The 19819-nt window shown below is 39.2% G+C and overlaps 1 protein-coding gene across 1 annotated transcript; it reads left to right on the top strand.

The window, feature by feature from the left end:
* Positions 1 to 5038: 5038 nt before the first annotated feature.
* hmgcll1 (3-hydroxymethyl-3-methylglutaryl-CoA lyase-like 1) lies at positions 5039 to 19247 on the top strand. Its single transcript, XM_051960504.1, has 9 exons — positions 5039 to 5361; positions 6808 to 6885; positions 7386 to 7493; positions 7878 to 7973; positions 8168 to 8316; positions 9145 to 9208; positions 9705 to 9893; positions 17571 to 17696; positions 18097 to 19247. Exons 1-9 carry the CDS (start codon positions 5266 to 5268, stop codon positions 18199 to 18201), a joined length of 1011 nt encoding a protein of 336 aa, XP_051816464.1. The 5' UTR covers positions 5039 to 5265; the 3' UTR covers positions 18202 to 19247.
* The last annotated feature ends 572 nt before the right edge of the window (positions 19248 to 19819 follow it).

Here is a 19819-nt window from a genome sequence, read left to right as displayed (position 1 = left end):
TTTTTTTTTCTTTTCCTGTGGCTCAAAGTTTATTTTCAAAGTGTCACCTTGCAGTCCATCCACAAGGCAAGTGAAATTGTATCTAATAAAAATGTTGTGCAGTTTACCTAATTCATCTCCCCACATATGGTTCTCCTTATTTGTGTTCTGTGGGTGGGCTATGACTTCCATACAGCTCAATCAGTTCCTCTAGAAAGGGAGACCATATGGGTCACATTTTTACATGTTGTTTGGTATGACAAGGCTGCAGCAGGAGCAGCGAGGAATGTGTCCTCACAGAGGGCAGCGCAGAAACACTGTTATGTTTGCTTGTTATTCACATATGCACATTAGCCTCCAGAGCCAAAGAGAAGAGAGGGGTTGTGGGTTCTCGGAGTTACAACAGACTGTTTGTGAACCAAACTGTCACTTCCAATTAACATTAGAGGTGGCACCTGCGTGTTTTAACACTTTCTGTATTTTAAATCCGTCCTTTTGGTTTGGATTTTGCATTAAAATGTAGAAGTCAGATGAATCTCATCTTTAAATTCTGTTTAGAAATGCTTCCTGAGCCAAACTGGAAACAAAAATATAATCTTTGTGTTTCCTTTTTACAACTCTATAAAATGGATTTGCATTTTAGCTTTTTAAAGCAGATTTGGTTGGACATTTTCCTGCCCTCTGTTTCTGTTGTGTGCGGCATTTGCTAAACACATTTTTCCATGAAAATCCATGTGAGTCTTTTAAGATTCTTCTTGCGGTTTTGTCTCAGTGGGAAGAAAATCTGCTGACATGATACGCCAACAATGGCTGCCCTCTTCTTCCTGTGCAGGTTGGTTTTGTCCATTAGTCGCCCATTTATTGAACAATTTATGTCAAGGAACACATAAAGTAAAAATGGCTTAAAGGTGAAATGCAAACAAAAACAGATGCACGGGATATTAACCTGTCTCTGACTCCAAAGATGAGTCTTTCCTGAATGAATCATGCTGATGTGCTGCATCATCGAACTGTCAAACCGGTGCTTGTTATGCTGCTTAAACGCCGTACATTAGAAGAATCTGGCCACAATTATGAAGTTAAGAATGAAAGAACAAAGGCAAGGCAGAAAAAATCACCCCATAAGAATATAGGGGTCCGTTGTTTTCGGATTAAAAACACTCCAATTTTTGTCCAAACATTTAAATTTAGGAAAAACACTCTCATCTTAGCTGAACTGTGGATTGAAGGCAGCGCTGTAAGCAAAGTTAAAGACAATAGAACATGTTTACTATTATTTTAAAATGAAAAAATGACTTTGTTTGGTTCCTAATAGCTTCTTACATGTACAACGTTTCAAATCATAAAAAAGTGGAGTTTCTCAGAATGAAGACAGTATTTATTATTTAAGCAGTTCTCTCTGACGATCCAGGCTCATGTCATTATCATCAGTCAAGTATTTTATGCAGTTTATGTGTCAAACTTCAAGTTTTTATGGCACCAACCTACAGATTGTGTACATACTGTAAGATTAGAAATTTTGTTCACTTATTTAATTGCAATTTCTCCAGATTTTAGTAACAATTGCGCACATTTTAAAAATATTTAGGGGAAAATCTCCTTTTTGTAATAATTCTTATTACTGAGAATGACATGCAATTATATCTATACTACACTTCACCAAGTAAGGTATCAAAACTTTAGCAAGGTGTCACATGTTTATGAGAAATACGGATTTTATTTTGTCAAGTTGATGTTTTCTGCCCCGATTTTCTCACACCTCCATAAAAGTAATGAACAAAACACACTACTGTTACCAGTTTGTAGCTCCAGGCACACAGAGATGTCAACAGCCATGACTTAACCCAGTTCATGTGTATTCTGGCAGTTGTAAATTTTGCTGTGAAATTCGATTTCTCCCACCAAGGATAAGAACACACTGAAGGAAATCTCCATACTTTATGATCCAGGTGGAGCCGTAATCCAGCCGTGAAGTCCTCTGCGGTACAATTTGAAAACCTGCACAATAAATATCCGGCTGCTTAGGCACATCCGCTTGACTGTGTCTGTGACAAAGTGGCGTTAACTCGTGCCTTTGTGAAGGACAGCTGATATACTGCACCCTGCTGATCACTCACTGATGAGGATTTGTTTTTGTTCCTCCACACTTCTCATTAAATATAGACTAATGTTATTATTATGAACAGGCAAGTCTAATATCATTGCTTTAAGCTCTGTTTGGAGAGCAGGAGAAATTGTGTTTTAATGAAAGGATGCTCAACATTCTGTATTTGATCATGGGAGGACACAAACCAAATAGATCGGTCAGTGGCTTTTGTGACTCAAAGCCATGGGGCGCTCGGCGGCGTGTTTACTACGAGGATAATCTTTAACACACATGCTGTCTCTGAGGGGAGCAGTGGAAAGTTGGCTCAGAGTGCCGGCCACGCTTCCTGAACAAACTCTGTGATATAGGCTGAAAAGACTTTACATTTAATCATGATTTTGTTATGACATACTCGAGTATAATGGAAATTATATGGGTGGTGAAGCTGCTCTTTGCGCAAGAGCAAAATTATTTATATACATGTGTTCATTTCCTCTGAATGATTCAGTTTCGATTGTGTGCCATCAAGTGTTGTGTTGCTGTAGGACCGAGTGTTGTCATCCAACAAACCCTTTCATCTTCTCTGTATTTGAAAGACCATGTCATGATTTTAACCTTCAGGGTGATAATAATGTGCTATTCCCTCAACACCAGGACTCTCCTGTTGTTACAGTTCAGTTAAATCCATGATGGAGAAATTGAAGACGGATGGAGGATGAAAATTGGTTTAATCTGGTTCCTGTTTTCTTTCTTCCACTTTGTTTTCGGTATATATCTGAGAGCTTAAAACCTCTTTCATGCTATGCCGAAACCTGTACTCTATAAAGTGCTGTTTCTCACATCTGTTTCTTTTTCTTAATACCAAAAAAAAGAAAAAAAGAAGAGAATAGTCCCTTTCTTTTATAAGCAGATTTTTTTTTCCAAGTTCAGAAACATAGTTTGTCCTTTGCAGTGTCTGATTTTTATTTAATATCTTCAGACATTCACCTTCTGCTCAGTCTCTGAAATCCTTATGTGTAAAATATATTGTTCTCGGGAGACGCTTGCAAACTGGTGCAGAGACATCCCTTTTCCTGTCAAAGCATATCTGTTTGCCTAATCTACACAAACTTAAAGACGCCACTAGTCCACTTAGAGAGTTTGATCCTCTTAGAAAACTGTGGGATCTGTTTGTTTCTAGCCTGGCAATTGCACTGAATAGTCATTTTACGTCACCACATTCTTTTATTTTGTTTGAGTTGCTGAACAGATCTGGACAATTTGTTAATGCTGCTATATAAATATTGACCATTTGATTTGGCTGCCAAAAGCCAAACTATGTTACAGAAAGTCTTTAAATCCCTCCATCTTGTGCAAACCCTAAATATATACCTAAAATCTTACTATTGATAGAAAACTAGGAACATCATGTTACTTTTATTCTCATAAATGTATGTAGAGAAAAAGGTTACTCATCCACATTTCACAGATTTTAAAAAAATCATATTTTTTCAGTGTCAGAGGAGCTGCTTTTTGGTGTTATTGTCAAATCTTCCTCTACATACATATCATCCTGAACTTTAAAGTCTTCCCTCACCTGCATTACATCGATTCCTTATAGCAGGAAAGCCCCTGAAGGCCAGTTCTTTAAAGTGACCCTCTGCAGCTGGTTTTTGTCAAGACTAACCATAGTGGCTGAGTTTCCTTGAAAGTAGAAATGTTAAAAGGCCAGTTAGATTTAAGTGATTGATGCAATTATCACTAATAGAAAAAGAGACTCTGAGAAGCGTGACTTTTTTCTAGTAGAGTCCAAATATGACGCTAAAAGTAGACAGAAAATATAAATAACGGTTTAGATTGTTTGTAGTAATGATGAGAAACTGTGATATTTTCAGGCTTTTCAAAAGGCCTGAAAATCCAGTTTACTTATTGTGTGGGTTGCTGGTTTGTAATGGAGACAATATTTGCTAATTTACTGCATCTGCTAAATGCTGTTTTCATCATTTCTGGGCAATACATGTGACAACAATAAGTGCATACCTCCGATGCAATTAAAGCACAGATTTGCGGTCATCTGAAAATAATTTCAAGTTCAAGAAACCATGAAATTATGTCAGATGAATGAGGCAAATATAACCTCAACAGAAAGCTTCAGGATAACAAGTACAAGTTCTGTGTCTCAAAATTCATTCAGTGCTGGTGGACTTTCTTCTCTGAGTCGAAGAGGAACTTGAAGAGGTAATACATCTGAAAAGGATCTTCAAATTTAGGGGGTGACAACTGATAGACAGCGACCTTGAAGTCTGCTACAAAAAAGGCTTTTTCAAGGATGATCATATGAGCCACCATCCTCCACTGGGAGCAAGGTAGACCTCTCTCATCACAGTGCAGTTTAGCGCGGCGAGATGGTTGAATGCTAGGACTTCATTAAGCCGCTCTATTGTTAACATCTGGGTTCAGAATGGCTCTTTCTCTGGTAAATGTTGCCCTGGCTTAACGGGGGATTTTATTACACCATGCAGTTGACATTGGCAGCAGTGGCATGTCTGGCAATGGAAACCCCTCATCGGTTTAGGTCACAAGAGATCAATCAAAGCAAGCTGTTTCACTAAAGCCCTCAATTCTCAGCAGAACTGGGAGGTGAGTGTGTATCTAAGCTTGTTGAATCAAGATAAAACATATCAACTGTAGGATGTGTTAGTGATTAGTGAGGCTGTTTTAAGTGCTTCCAAAATGAAAAAAGTCTTCACTCCATTGATAAATCATTTGTCACTGAGCTGCAGTTGTAAAAACTCTTTTCTTATTGTATCTTTTTTTTCTAACCATCACCTGCATGTCTTTATTGTTTAGATGCACATAGTTTTATTTTGCCACAGCAATTTCCAGTCCAAAGTGTGGCCCTAATCTCTCATATCGCTTCATTTCCCACTTTGCTTTACACCATTTCCTCTCTCTCAGTCTCCACCCCCATCACTCTCTGCTTTGTTGGCCCCCCCTCCACCGCTAGAGATGAGGTTGCCACGGCAACTGCTGAATCATCTTCCACCCTCTGCAGCCGTCCTCTAATTTAATCTCCTCGTGCAGCAAAGGCCCCTCCACCGTCCGGGCCTGCATTAGCATGATGATCTGAAGCATCAATTTGCTGCAGCTGTGTGTGCAGGGCAGGTTAGTCTCGGAGGACTCGGAGGTGCAGCAGGCTGAGCAGGACAGCAGCCTCTCGGATGGGTAACGTACCCACTACAGTGAAGCACTGCCTGAGCTACGAGCAACTCATCGGGGACTACCCATGGCTGAGACACTGGCTGCAGGAGGAGAAGGTGGGCGTTGTTTTCCTTGTTTCTAATCTGCTGCACATGCTCTGCCACATGACTCCCTCATGACAGAGAGGCCACACAGCAGCCAGCGTCTGATGACAGCACTGTTGCTGCTTATATAATGGTCATCATCAATGAAATTCTGTCCTATTTGTACATATTTCTTCTTCTAAAAAGATGCATGGGGATTCCGCTAAATATAAAATGTAAATTTTTTCATATTTTTAGTTTGTAGGACCAAAGATTCAGACGAAATGCTTCTGATTCTTCTGTGTTGTGTAACACCAATGGTGTAGAATATTTGATAACAACCTAACAAAAAGAATATTTTATTTTAGATTTTATAAGAATGACCTAATCAGCTTCCAATTACTGATGACATGCTAGGGTTGTGCTCCTCATAGGTCTGATGCCTGAACGGAAGAAAATAAGTATATATTATATGTACCTAGTTCTGGTGTCATTGCATGCACTTTGCTTGGATTTCTGAGAACACTACAGAGCAAAAATACTGCACTGCCAGTAAAATTCATACATTTGGAATCTTCCTTCAAAGTGCACGGACAAAATGTAAAAGGCACTTTATTTGCTATGCACGAATATATTGGTAGAGTTCATTTCAAGTAAATGATGCACTGTTGGCTTGCAGTCTGCAGTAGGAGTTGTTTATGAATAAATGAGCATTAAAAAAGTACAATATTTCGATCTGAAATGTAAATAAATCTTCTGTATAAAGGTACAAATCAGAAAGAAAATTAACTACTCAAGTAGGTACATTGATATCCCTTAAGTCCTGAGTATCCAGCATGTAAATAATTACATTCCACCACTGCTCAACACTTGCTTTAGGACAGCTTAGCTAACTTTTAAGCATGAAAAATGGCTAGTTTATGAGGACAGTGCATTGTATTGCAAGCTAAGACACGTGGTGATTAAAACAGAGGCAAAGGAACCATGTCTTTTGGGCTTCATGTATATTTGTATGCAGATTACATAGATAAGCAGGTTACGGTCAGCTGGGTGGTCTTTAATTAAATATCACTGTCACTCAGTTGAATTATCTAAATCAGTTCTGTTATCTATAATCTGTAATCTCCACTGAGGTTTCATTAAAATTCAACAAGGGCTTGAAATTATGAGGTTTTGACCAGAAAAATACCCCAATCCTTAAAATATCCCCTGTGGTTGGAATGGAGTTACCCTAACCCTCATTCCCAGCCTTTTCACCATGACACATCTCCAGACTTTGCATCCTAATGGCATGACAGCCCTTATGTTTTGGTTCTCAGGTTTCGTCTGACTTTGAGGTAGAGAGTAAGTCATGTTTGAAATAACATGTCCTGGAGCATCCCACGCTAAAGTGACAGCTGACTTTTCAGTCTTCACTATCCTGACAAGTGGTATTTCTCCTTTTGCTCTCATTTCTGTTGTTCTTTGATATCTTTCCAGAACATCACAGGACATGAGTATCCAGAGTTTGTTAAAATCGTTGAAGTCGGCCCAAGAGATGGACTTCAAAATGAAAAGGTACACTGTCATTTGAGTCATGAATCTTATTTATATTTATATGTGCCCTTGTTTTCCATTTCAAAACACGACCCTCCCCGGAAAATCCCGTGTTTCTGTATGTCTCATACATATAACAATTCATAACACATGGGTTTTGTGCCAGGAGCATATGTTTCACATTTCCTTTGAATGGGAAAGATGACACGGCTTCTGGCTGAGTTTTCTCTGCTTAGTATGTCACAACTTTATCGTTACCTTATTGCACATCAGAAGCTTTACAGATTGCTCCAGATGTTGAAATAAATTTATTGCCACAACATGTGATTATGTAAAATATGGCAGATTTTGAAGGATCACAAAATATTCAGCGAGCAATGATTCTGCATATCAAATACAGATATCAATATGAAAGGCACGGAGCATGGGGAGGGGGAAAGCCATATATCTGCTTTGTTGCACTTCTTATCTTGAGTGGAATCAAATCCAGAAAGAGCTGTTTCAGTTTCATTGTTCCCCAGGAAATTGTTCCGACAGGGGTGAAAATCCAGCTGATAGACATGCTCTCAGGAACAGGCCTGTCTGTGATCGAGGCCACCAGCTTTGTCTCTTCAAAGTGGGTACCGCAGGTAATAACTCTTCTTTGTACACAGCGAAAGAGTGCTGAGTGATTTATTAGGCGCTCTTTTCTTGCCTGTATAAGCACTGAGGAAAATCTGCTCCTCTCGCATCCCTCTTGGATCCGCAGCTGGCTTTGAAAATAATATTTTATTCTCCAAATATATTCCGTAAATTGTATCCCTATTTACTTCTCGAAAAAGGAAAGCAAGTGTGAACATGCCCCGTGGTTTGTTTGTACCGAGAAATGTGAAATTAACTTAGTCCTTTGTGGATTGCTTGCTGGCTACAAGCATGCAAAAACATTTGTGCAGGATGATGTATTACCAGGAACGTGTTCAGATGATGTGAAACGTTTATTTTTCTACATCATATGTTTTCTCCCCTTCATTTAGATGGCAGACCACACTGATGTTCTCCGAGGAATCCAGAGAGCGCCTCATGTTCGGTACCCAGTTTTGACACCCAACCTGCAAGGCTTCCAGGATGCCGTAAGCCTTCATTTTCACCTCTCTGCTACACACCATAATCTATATCATTTATCTTATTTACTGATGCTTGTCAGCTTGAGTTAATTGCTGGCAGTACATTGTTTTTAGTCAAATAATTCCTGCACTTACGTAAGTGTGACTCCACCACAGTGTTCAAAACAGTTTTACAAGTTCGTTTTCTCTGCTGTTTTAAGGTTGCAGCTGGTGCTACTGAAGTGGCGGTGTTTGGATCAGCGTCTGAAACCTTCAGCAAGAAAAATATTAACTGCTCCATTGATGAAAGCATGCTGAGGTTTGAGGAGGTCATTAACACTGCCAAAGAGCGCCAAATTCCAGTCCGCGGGTTCGTATCCTGGACGTTAATTGTCACTGACATAAGTGAGAATTACATATCAAACATTTCATTTGGTGTCTGATTTCACACTGATTATTATTTTTGCATTTTCCTCAGAAGGGAAACAAAACAGTCGAGCACAGCGCAGTTTCTGCACAGGAGAAAACACAGCATTCAGTAATGATACCTTTTTAGCGAAGTTCCAGATGTTCACCAGGCTATATCTATGCTTTAGCAAACCGTAAGGCCAGATGGACATTAAAGCAAACCGAGCAGCGTAAGTTACTGAATATAGTTGGTCTTTTATCGTACATGGAAAAGGAAGCCACTGCACCTGGAGTGCATGTTATTTTTTAGATTATACGAACCCCTTTGTCACAGCAGATTAGTGGAAACATTGGCCTTTTTCCAGTGTTTGTAATAAACAAATGGCATCGAGCTGAGGTCTGGATCACCACCAGAATCTACCGTCATCACCAATCTGTGAACCAAATCCCCTGTAAATCTTTTGGTGTTCCTTTGAGATAGCAGCTGATAAACAGATGAACACCCAAAATAGAAAGACCACAACACATCCGAATCAACAGCAGTGCTCCTAAAGCTTCTTGTCCTCACTTAAACTGAGCTACTCCATCCGACATCACCAGCAAATATTCCGCTTTTCAAAATATGGAAGTGGCACACATCCAAGCTGTTCATTAGAAATACGGAAACCGAAACACCAAAACAATGTACTGCTTCAGGAGTTCTCAGTGTCACAACAAATTGTGTCTCCACTCACATTTTCTTCGTGTTGTGGGATCAGTTGAATCTCATAAAAACTCTGCTCTCCTTCAGGTATGTTTCTTGTGCCCTCGGGTGCCCCCATGAGGGAGACATCAAACCGTCCAAAGTTGCTGAGGTGGGATCATTGTTTACTTTTAGAAAACACATGTATTTACTTTGAAGTACTTTTACATCCTAATCTGAAAAGGGGAAAGGGTTCATATAAGTCATTTATGAGATAATGCTCATTGTATGAAACTAGGCTGTTCACTCAGCAGTCTGATAATTGTCCTTAGAGACAGGTTTTTTTTTCTTTACCATTAAAAAAAAAAGTCTTCTGTGGGTAAAAAAAGCATTTGGATGAATATGTTGAAACTCAAAAAATCCTTCCTTTGTTTATCATCAGTTCATCATCATGTGTGAATGTGAGTCATACGGGTTGAATTTGCTACTGATTGAATTAATGACTGAAGAATTGTTAAATTTACCTATTTTGTCTCATTTTTCAGTGCTAAGCCAAACTTGATACCATTCTTTCATCTCTGATAAGCACTTTAAGCAGATTGTTAGCTCGTGTACGATACAATTTCCTTCTTTTAAGAGGATTTTGTCATAACTCTTTTATTCTTTAGGTGGCAAAGAGGTTATATGAAATGGGCTGCTATGAGATTTCTTTGGCGGACACCATCGGTGTTGGTACGCCAGGATCCATGTTGAAGATGCTGCAGGGGGTGAAGAAGGAGGTTCCCATCAACGCTCTAGCAGTTCACTGCCACGACACTTATGGGCAAGCACTGCCAAACATCCTGACTGCGCTTCAGGTAAGAACTTATGACGAGTAATCTGAAGGGTACTGACCATAATGTTTAGTTTTAATGTGCCATGATCACTATTATGAGTGTAATTATTATCCACTACAGTAGAAGAAGGAGTAAAAACCTCTCAGTGATTCAGTTAAAACTTTCTACAATAACTCATAAAATGATTGGTGTTTTGGTGGTGAGTTTGAGGACTCAAAAGCAGAACACAGTTGTTGTACATAGGTGTGTCTATTAAGTGATGGTACTAATGCTGTGATCCAATTTAAGTTAGAACAATTAGATTTCATTTCTTTTCCTTCTGAATACATTCCAGTTCTGCCACTACAAATTGTTGCATTATCGTCTTTCAAGGATCAAAGCAGTGCAACAGGTCTTCTTCACTTAGTTATCTCAGGAGCTCTGTTATTTTCCTTTTAACTTAAGAAATAGAATTGAAACGGGTTTCATATATTTTTTAGGACAAAAAATAGAGTTACAAGATCAGGTGAATAGGAGAGTGGTCAAGTACTGTGAACTTTTTTCAGCCAAAAATGGTTTAGAATCCTCATATATTAAAGGAGGAAGGAACTGAAATGTAAGCTTTCTTTATTAAAAATCTGTTGGATTATTAGTCTCATTATTTAAAAGATACACCTTGAATTAAGCAAAAAGTGCATTTTACCCGATCATATAGCCAAAATGAGGTGAATAACAAGTTAGCTGCATTGAATGCCAACAAATCCAAATGGCTGCAAAGAATAAAGTTGACTGCAGGCAGACGATCTGACAAGGTTCAAGTGCTGATGAACTGGTATATTTAATGTGGAACTAATGAGATGATGACGTGAATTAACATGAAAATGTAATGTAAAGGGGAGATATGAATAGCACAGAGAATAAATTTGTGACAGCACAATTTAGAATTCTTTGATTATTGACTTCTTCCAAATTATTGAAAACATTTACTGGATTTTTCATATTTGATGATCTTGTTCACTTTGCGCCTTCTACATAATGTCGCAAGTGATAAGTGTAAATAATAATATGGACACTAAAATACGCTTAAAAAGTCTAATAAATGTAATTTTGTTTACAAGAGGACCTTGATGCTGGATTTAAACTATATTTTCCTGTCTGATAAGATGGTCAGTTTATCAGATTATACGAAAAAAGCATTATAAATTCTTGCCAACAGTAGGGAAAACTACTGGAAGCAAGCATGTAAAAGCAACAACCGCATCCAGTGTATGACGCCAGCTGTCCTGTGTTTCTAAAAGTTTTTTTAAAAATGAAAAGCACTTGTAGAGCATGTCTCTGGGTTGCACCAAAAGGAAAGTACGGATTGTCTATCCGACGGATAGCCTATTTTTCACTTTGTCATGTTGTGTAAAGAGGAGGGCTTTGAACTCCTACAGGCCAATGTCGCATATACATTATGGAAGTTGCCACTTGATGGGAGAGAAGGTTAAAAATTCAGACATGTCATGAGGTGTTCCAGATGCAGCATCAGCTGTCAACAACTATGATACACTGTTCTGCTCTATGTCCACTGTTTTATGACTTGAGACATTTTTTAACAGTAGCGACATGACTGATGACCGCAAGAGAGGTGTAAAGATATGAATATTTAAAAAGTTGCAAACATACAAAAACAAACAATCTCTCCCAGAACTCACTCCTGCTCCCTCCAGCTGCCTGAAACAAATTGTGGTTTACAAGTGTTACTCTCTGGCAAAGGCTGTGCTGCTGGAAGTGTTTAAATGAAGGGGAACGGCTCCAAAGCTGCTCCAACATTTGGGTGGAGGGACCTGTGAATTCTGGGAAACGACAAGGAAGGAGGTTGAAAACACTCAAAGCCTAGCAGGCGTCAAACAAGCACCTTCGAAAATAGAATGAATCAGAGACCTGACATCTCTGCCGGAGCGGTGATGGCAGAGAGAGTGAGGTTGAAAAAAATCTGAGGTCACAGTAAAGAAAAGGAAGACACAAGGTCTGACAGTTGTTGAGGACAGGCGTGAGTCACACCTCTCCTAAAAGAAAAAAACATCCTGATCCATAGAGGAGGGATGTGGAAAGTGAAGGTGCGCTTTCTTGCGGAGGCCTGTTGGCATGGTTAGAAGAGGAAGCCTATTTACCTCTACTGGAAATGTAGATTCTCCTTTGGACAAGCACAAGACAGTAATGCATCATCCTCTTCATCCTCATATCCTCCATGCTAAATTGTCTGACAGCTTTACTTTCTGCGTTCCCACCGGCTTTGGCAAGGATCTTGGGCACCTTTGACTTCACTTGCACATCCCTCTCCTCATGATGAATTTGAATATTCTTGTGGAGAACCGCAGGCCGGTCATGGATAAATGCCCAGCCTTTGCATAAATCAAAGTACTTACTCATGATGACATGAAGAGGAGCAACCAGATGTGGAAGCAAAGTCGAGGTGGACAGTCTTGTTCCAGGATATCTTTCAGCTCTCTTAAATAACTGCCAACATTGTAGAGATCACACGCCTTTCTTTAGGTTTTAAATCATCATTCCTGCTGGGAATAATCACATGTTAAGCTTCTCCCAATCCATCTTTTTGGACAACTTTTGAGGCCCAAGTTACATTTAAGTGAGTATCTTTTCATTATTTTTAGAAACAGAAAAGGATAAATAGTGTTTATTTTCCGTGAGAATCAGGCATAATGGAACAAAATTATCATTGATATTTCATTTTGACTAGTGGGTATTTATTTTGGCCAGTTAAGGTTATTTAAAATGTACTTTGGAGCTTATAATAATATAATCAGATGCAATAAGGGTTCATATTCATCTGTAAACTTGCATTTATATTATAATTTTAAACAAATATTGTCATTTTGACAGTGGAGTTGGACAGTGAGAAGAAAATATCACCTTCTAAATGTTTAGGAGCTTCACTGTAAACCTGAATCTGCCCTGAACTTTAATGACAATGTGCCAGTTTAAGGCATTATGAATGTATCCTCTGTCATGTATGTGAAGGCCACAGTGGGACACACAGAAAACCAGGAACCGTCAGTCAACAAGGAAGAGGGGCATTAAGAAACATGATCTTCGCCTCCCCAACAAAGCTAGATGCTTCACAAACTGCCCGCTGCACAAAAAAATCCCCAGAATCTTAATGGACATAAGATATTTCCAATGGGCCCTCCCATCACATGTATTGTGGAGGAGAAAAAAAAATGGAGCCATTACATTCATACACTCTTGTTTCTGCACAATTCACAAAAAATGTAATTGGGCTGTTAACCTCTGTGGCAGAGATGTCGCTGGGGTGTTTTTCCACCACTTTGCCCGTAGCGAGTGTAAACCTGACGGACACCCCCGACGTTAAACAGAAGTAACGCAGATATGGCTGTATCAGTTCTCTGGAGCACATTGTCACTGAGGAGGAGGAAACTCATTGGGGGCTGGGCGGGTCAGCAGATGTGAGGGGGTCAGTACAAAGGCTCACCTATTCAGTGTCTATTGGACAAAGCAACTGAGAGCTAGGTGGATAGAAGAGCCCTGGGGGACTCCTAACTCATCTGTCGCTTGGCTCTTGAACTCTCTGACAATGCTGTGCTTAAAGGCCAGTGGAAAATGATCCTTTCATTTGCTCGATGCGGAGCAACATGATGAATGGTCGCTGCAGCTGCAGACCCAGCTCTTGAAACTTCGGTAGCACTTTGTTTTACAGGACTGTAGGTGCAGAAGATACTTGTAATGTTCAAATTTCATAATTTACTGCACGATTGCTGCCGTAATGTAATTAATTTACAGCGTTCTGATCCAGTAGAACCAAATGATTGTATCAAATAAATTCACATTATTGACAAGAAGTGTGAAAAAGTAATAATACTCATAACTTGAGCTAGATTGCCTTTAAAAACTGAATCTTTAGCACAGATTCATAGATCAAAATACAGTTAAACATTCATTTTGAGTCAATTATAGTTCAAGGGTTCTCTCTTGATAATCTCTCCAACTTTGCAGCATCATTGTACAGAAAAGCTCAGTAATGTCTCCGACTAAAGGGCATTTTTAAAGCTAGCTTTGATTTTAGATGGTGAAGTGAAAGAGTGCGGAGAGACGGTGAAATTCCTCCGTGGATCATATTTAGAATGATTCATCGCAGCTGCCCTATGGCCTCAGAAAATAATAGCAGCCGGGGATATTTCGCTTACCAGTTGCTCACCCATAAACAAGAAGGAAATGAAAGATTTTATCATAGTTTTTCATTACTGTGTGCCAGAAGTCGACACCACCAACTGGGAGAGAAATGAATTCCCCCAGTGCTGTCAGCCCTGAGTCACCTCTTTTGTTCCCGATAAAGACATTCCTCAGTCTTTGTACCTTTTCTTTTTTTCCATTCTTTTTTTTTTTTTGGAGGTCTGCTGGAGGGGCGGGGGGGCTTTGTTACAAACCTACTCTGGCAGGTCACACAATGACAATGTATGTGCTTAGATTTCACAGGCTTGGCAGGGAAAATTGTTTATTCTTACCTGCAATTTTGGTGCATTGTGCAGTACTGCAGCAGGGGAGCACAGTGTAACCTGTCTGGGCTGACTGTGGAGATCTCTGCTGACAATAACATTCACTGTTCAAACATGAATGTGTGAGCAGGGTCAATAACTTTGTTTTGCCAACAATCAGTGATCTATTGTAGCTGTGTTGACTAGGATGTTGATCATTTCCGTACAAGTTTAAGCTGGCCTCATTGTCAGATGTTGATATCATGAGAGTATGACAGATATTGTAAAACCGTGATATTATGACCATCAGATCTTCATCTTCTTGGTAGTGAAGTGTTGTTTTTCTGATCAAAGTCAATGATAAATAAGCACATGTTCTGTAGACTTAAACAATCATAGAATCAGATTCTGCTGCTAAATATGACTAACAGATGCTACCTTTTATTTGTAGAGCCATTTTGAGATATTCCAATGTATTTGACACTTTTTGCACCATACATTTTACAGCTATGCTTTGTTTAAATCTCTGTTATTTACTTGTTTCTCATGGACGACACAAACAAATTAACTTGAATATAATGCGCACGTGTCAAAATTATACAAAAAGGCAAATTTTCTTTTGTATTGCTATAATATTATGCAAAACTATTTCTTTGGTGTAAAAAATAATAATATTTTCACAGCGGACAAGTCATGTTTGAATATTAAAATAGATAATTACATAAAAGTAAAGATAATTTTACTACAAATAAGACTTCTTCGATAACTTGTCCATGTAAGCAGGTGCATTATGCATGGGTAGAGGAGGCCATTAGTAGCCATGAGTTTTGATTTTTCATGTTTTTTTTATTATTATTTCATTTTCATGGATTGTTTCCATAAATATATTTTTCTGTGCTTTTGGCAATTCCAATTTCCAATTTTGGTGTTATTAAATTAAGTGTGATTTGATTTTATTGTACTCTCTTCCTTTTGCTAATTACAAAGCTTCCACCAGAGCCTAAACAAACATAAAATGGAAAAACTTGAAAACACTAGGATTTTAGGAGCGCAATTTTTCGGATTCTTGTCATTTTTGGTGCTTCTGCATGCAATAAAGTCGGTGATGTGGAAGCTGAACGACCTAATTATATTGTTCAGACTTTTTACGCTAAAAGAAATCGTGAAGTAAAAATGTCATTTATTTTTTTCTTTATGCGTTTGTCCTCTTAGCTGCCCTCCAGCGCCCGGAGTTTGCTTTCTCATTGCAAGCTTATTTATGTGTTCCTGGAAAGAGGTGATATATGTGTCAGCAGTGGCTCTGTGACAGTTTCTTTCAGCTTCCCAGTTTATATAGTAGTGGGTAAAGCATCACTGCTTCGTATCCTGCCCTGAATACACACTCTCTCTTTCTCTCCCTCTGACGCAGTTCTAAAACTAAACTGGGAGCATGTCCATCTTCAGCCTCGTCCACTCTGAGTGTAGAATGTCAACGGGCTTATCCCAAATCATGCGAGTTCGAAAATGCACTGTGTCTTTACCCAGGAATGCATTGTTTTTATATAGCCACAGCTCACTGAATATGGCTTTTTAACACTGAGCACACATCTGGTTTCTGGGCAGTGTGAACCGAACTGAGCACTGGCAAGCTGGAGCTGCTGACCACCAATTCCTGCGTGATTAGTGTCCAGAGGTACGGGGCACGCTGCTGAAGGGTTTGTTTTGTTCCTCTCAGAAACAGAACACTGAAGACCCGTGGCCTTACAGGGGTAGCAGCTGAAAGCGAGAGGATTGGCATGGCAGATTACAACTCTCTGTTTATACTACAAAAAATTCTGCCTAGTACAATATCCTGCTCTGGCCTTAACCAAGGTCTGGAAATCTCGTGCGCTGCACACACCGGGGTAGATCGCCTCCTCCTCCTACCCACCTCCTCCTCTTCCCCTGCCAACACAAACAGCAATTACGGCTGGCTCAGACAGCCCCTGAAAGAAGTAGGTTCTTGTCTGGAGGAAAAAGCAACCAATTAACAGCATTGTTTGGAAAAAAGCAATAGAGATCCTTTTAATTTAGCTCACTTGGCCCTTCTCCGTGGGGTGGAAGTCCTTCATGACCCGATGCCACTGAGAGGTTCAGCGTGTTAATTTTGTCTCACTGTAGGATCCTCTGACATCTGGCTCTGCCACGGAAGCTGGAAAACATCTTTAATATTCTCATGACAATCCCAGGGACATGTGGAAAACATCCCGAGACCTTAGTCTGTAATGACTCTGAAAACTGAGAGTCTGGCTTCTTTTAGTGTGAAAACAAAAGCTAAACACTTTCATGGCAAACACTGGATTTGTGTTACTTTGTGTAATATGTGCATTCAGAGAAATCGCAAAATGTATTTTCCATAAAATGCAGCATTAATATCCAAACAAAAGCAGTGAACCAATGTTTACTAAGCGGCATTTAAAAATGTTGGGATAGCTGTCCAACAAAAGCAATGAATTGAACAACTGAAAACGCATCATTAATTTTCATATGGATGCCAGACACTTGCTATTGTAGGCAGTTAATAAAAGAAGAAAAACAGAACATTTTCCCACAATTTTTAACGGTTGTGATGATGGTGTGCAGCCAGCGAGCCAAACATCTAACAAAGTAAACAAACTTGAAATTTATCTCTCACATGTTCTTACATTTTGTGAGAGAGAACATCAGTGAGCAGAAACACATTGAACCTTGTAGATCGGTAATGATTTTTTATTTTTTGTAACAACTGCACATCTGTGTAGCAATGTTACAATTGTGAGCCTGTTGGCGTGGTGTGAGAGGATACCATCCAGGCAAGGAAATAAAAAAAGTCTTCTCAGTGTGGCAAGAAAGTGAATCCCCTTGGTTAAGGGCAGAGTAGTGCTGTAAAAACATGAGTAACCAGGAGAATCAGAAACACGTGAAATGTTCTGTTCAGCATTTATAATGTTCTTCTCATATGAACAAGGCCACAATTATGTGGTGCTGGTGGTTGAAACTGACAAAGAGGATGACTAAGCCATACTGTGGGACATTCTGTGCCCACTCATCTTCAAGACATAAGCCCACAGTTCTCCGAAACAGCTGTAAAACACGACCGCAGGCCTGGCAAGGTGCACTGCACCAGGCAGAACAATTCAACAGAATAAAGATCTTTGTTCCTGGACTCTACCTGAGGTGAGGCTTGTTTACAGATGCTGCATGTCTCTACTGTTTGCCCTTGCAGATGGGGGTCTGTGTGGTGGATTCCGCTGTGGCTGGCCTGGGAGGCTGCCCCTACGCACAGGGTTCATCTGGCAACGTTTCAACGGAGGATGTTCTCTACATGCTCCATGGCATGGGCATTGAAACAGTAAGTATGTCTTCACAGTGCACTTTGACAGACCTGTGGATTTTATGTGTCTGTAATCCCAACAAAACCAAACTCATACAGTCTTTCAGAGCTGATTTACGAGACACTCTGCAAACATACTGCTCTGCAAATGTTTATTTTATAATATCAGTGGTTTTATACTACTTGTGCAACACCCTGGAGTTGCACACATGGTCGCAGGGACAATTTATTTAACAATCTCTACCTCTGCTGGTGGAATGCTTTCACTGCAGTTCAGTTTTCTGTCACCTGTTGCACACGTCCAGTTAAATTATATATAAACAAACCAAGTTGTTATTCCTCCTACCCTCAGTGTTTTAAATTGAAATTCACCATGCAGACATTGCATTTTAACTTCTATTGCAATATTTTCTTGCAGGGTGTGAACCTTCCTAAAGTCATCGAGGCTGGCTACTTCATCTGCAACGCTTTATGTCGCAACACAAACTCCAAGGTTGCCCAGGCAAAAAGCAGGACACTGTAAAATGTCCCTGTGAAGGAAGATAATCAATTTTTTGGACTCTGTTCCCTTTAAAGTGCTTCCCCTGTTGTTGCTGCCTTCAGATTTGTTGCCTATGCTTTTATATGTGAAGTACATGATTCCTTGTGTCTGCCATATCGCTTCCAAATCTCTCATTTTCAGTCTTTGACTTTTCAGTTTGTTTCAATGGTTCAAAGTTTAATTGGACTTCATGGACACTTGTGATCATCAGAATGCTCCCATTTTTCATGTGACTTTTGCTCTGTGTGGTTGGCCGTTTAAAAAAGAAAGAACAGGTCATACTGAACTGACATTAACTAAAGGCTGAAAACAAACTATCAAGGTGAATTTTCTTTTATGGTAGAGGTCTTGATTGATGCATTTCAAATTCTGAACTACTCAATTCTATTTTGATGCATCCTCACAATTATTTGACTTTGACAAATAAACCCGGTAAATGTCAGTCACTTTTATTACCTTGTGTAGTTCAGTGGCCTTATAAAATAAGTTTGACCGCTTTAGGTATTTGCTGGAGAGGATTTATTATTGCTGCAGGAATAGGCCATCTTTTTTGCACTTTGCTTTCCTGAGTAAGTTTTCTTTTGTTGTCTACAAGGTCAGACTCAATTTAAGCAGAAAACACTTCTCAAATAACCATAAAGATAGTTTAAAAGGAAAGCTTTGAAGATTTTTTTTGTGCCATCAGGTTTGCCAAAAATTGCTGCAGAAGTCCTCCTTGATTGTTTTTGGATTCTAAAAAAAAACTTTACCATAACATAAGCTACTGTCTGGGATGATTGTCTGTGAGAGTAAAGTCAAATGTGGTTTAATTTTCTCTTGTCTCTCCTGTCTGTTTACATCCTAGTGTGCTATCTGTGAAACATAACAAAACAGAGACATAAATTTGAATGTGACACTGAATTTGAATGAACTTTTATCTAAAGCAAATTAGCAAAGAAACAGTATTTACTGTGTTTAAGAAAAAATGGAGAAAAAAAAGTTTCAGGTAATGGTCTTTTTGAGATGATGTAAATAAAGAAGAAAAAATATTTATTGTGAGTGTCTTTATGTTGGTCCTGAGGGTTTAGGATGCCTCTGGTTTTCTCTCCAGCTAATTAACTTCCATTAATTGTTTTCACTTTCTATCCCAATTTCCACAAATTAAACTAAATAGGATGCTTGCATGATTCGAACTTGGAGAGAAAAACACTCAACTCTAACGAGTAGATATGAAAAATAGTGCTGCATTTGCATAAGAGTATTAACATGATGTAATAGTCTACCCGCAGTGGTCCATCTTCATCATGCACGCCAACTGTTCCACCAGAAATCATTCATTCATGGTCCGTCACACGTGCTCAAGGATACGTTTTGGGGCAACATTTTCTCTCATTGTTACAGACCTGCTTGTTGAAAGAAGAAACCCAGACAGCTGCAATCCTTTGATGAGCAAGTTTAAGAATACAACTTTGGAAGATGGAATAAGAAAAACACAGTGGGATAAACAATAAATAATAAAGACAAAATACGGTTTTACTGATATTGCAGATAAATCTGATCCCAATGTCAGATAAGAACATGCATGTCTGCTTCTCTTTTTTTTTGTTTTGCTTTGTTTTTC

The sequence above is a fragment of the Acanthochromis polyacanthus genome, chromosome 15 (assembly GCF_021347895.1).
Source record: "Acanthochromis polyacanthus isolate Apoly-LR-REF ecotype Palm Island chromosome 15, KAUST_Apoly_ChrSc, whole genome shotgun sequence".
NCBI classification, from domain to species: Eukaryota; Metazoa; Chordata; class Actinopteri; family Pomacentridae; genus Acanthochromis; species Acanthochromis polyacanthus.
This window is presented reverse-complemented; position numbering and strand designations above follow the sequence as displayed.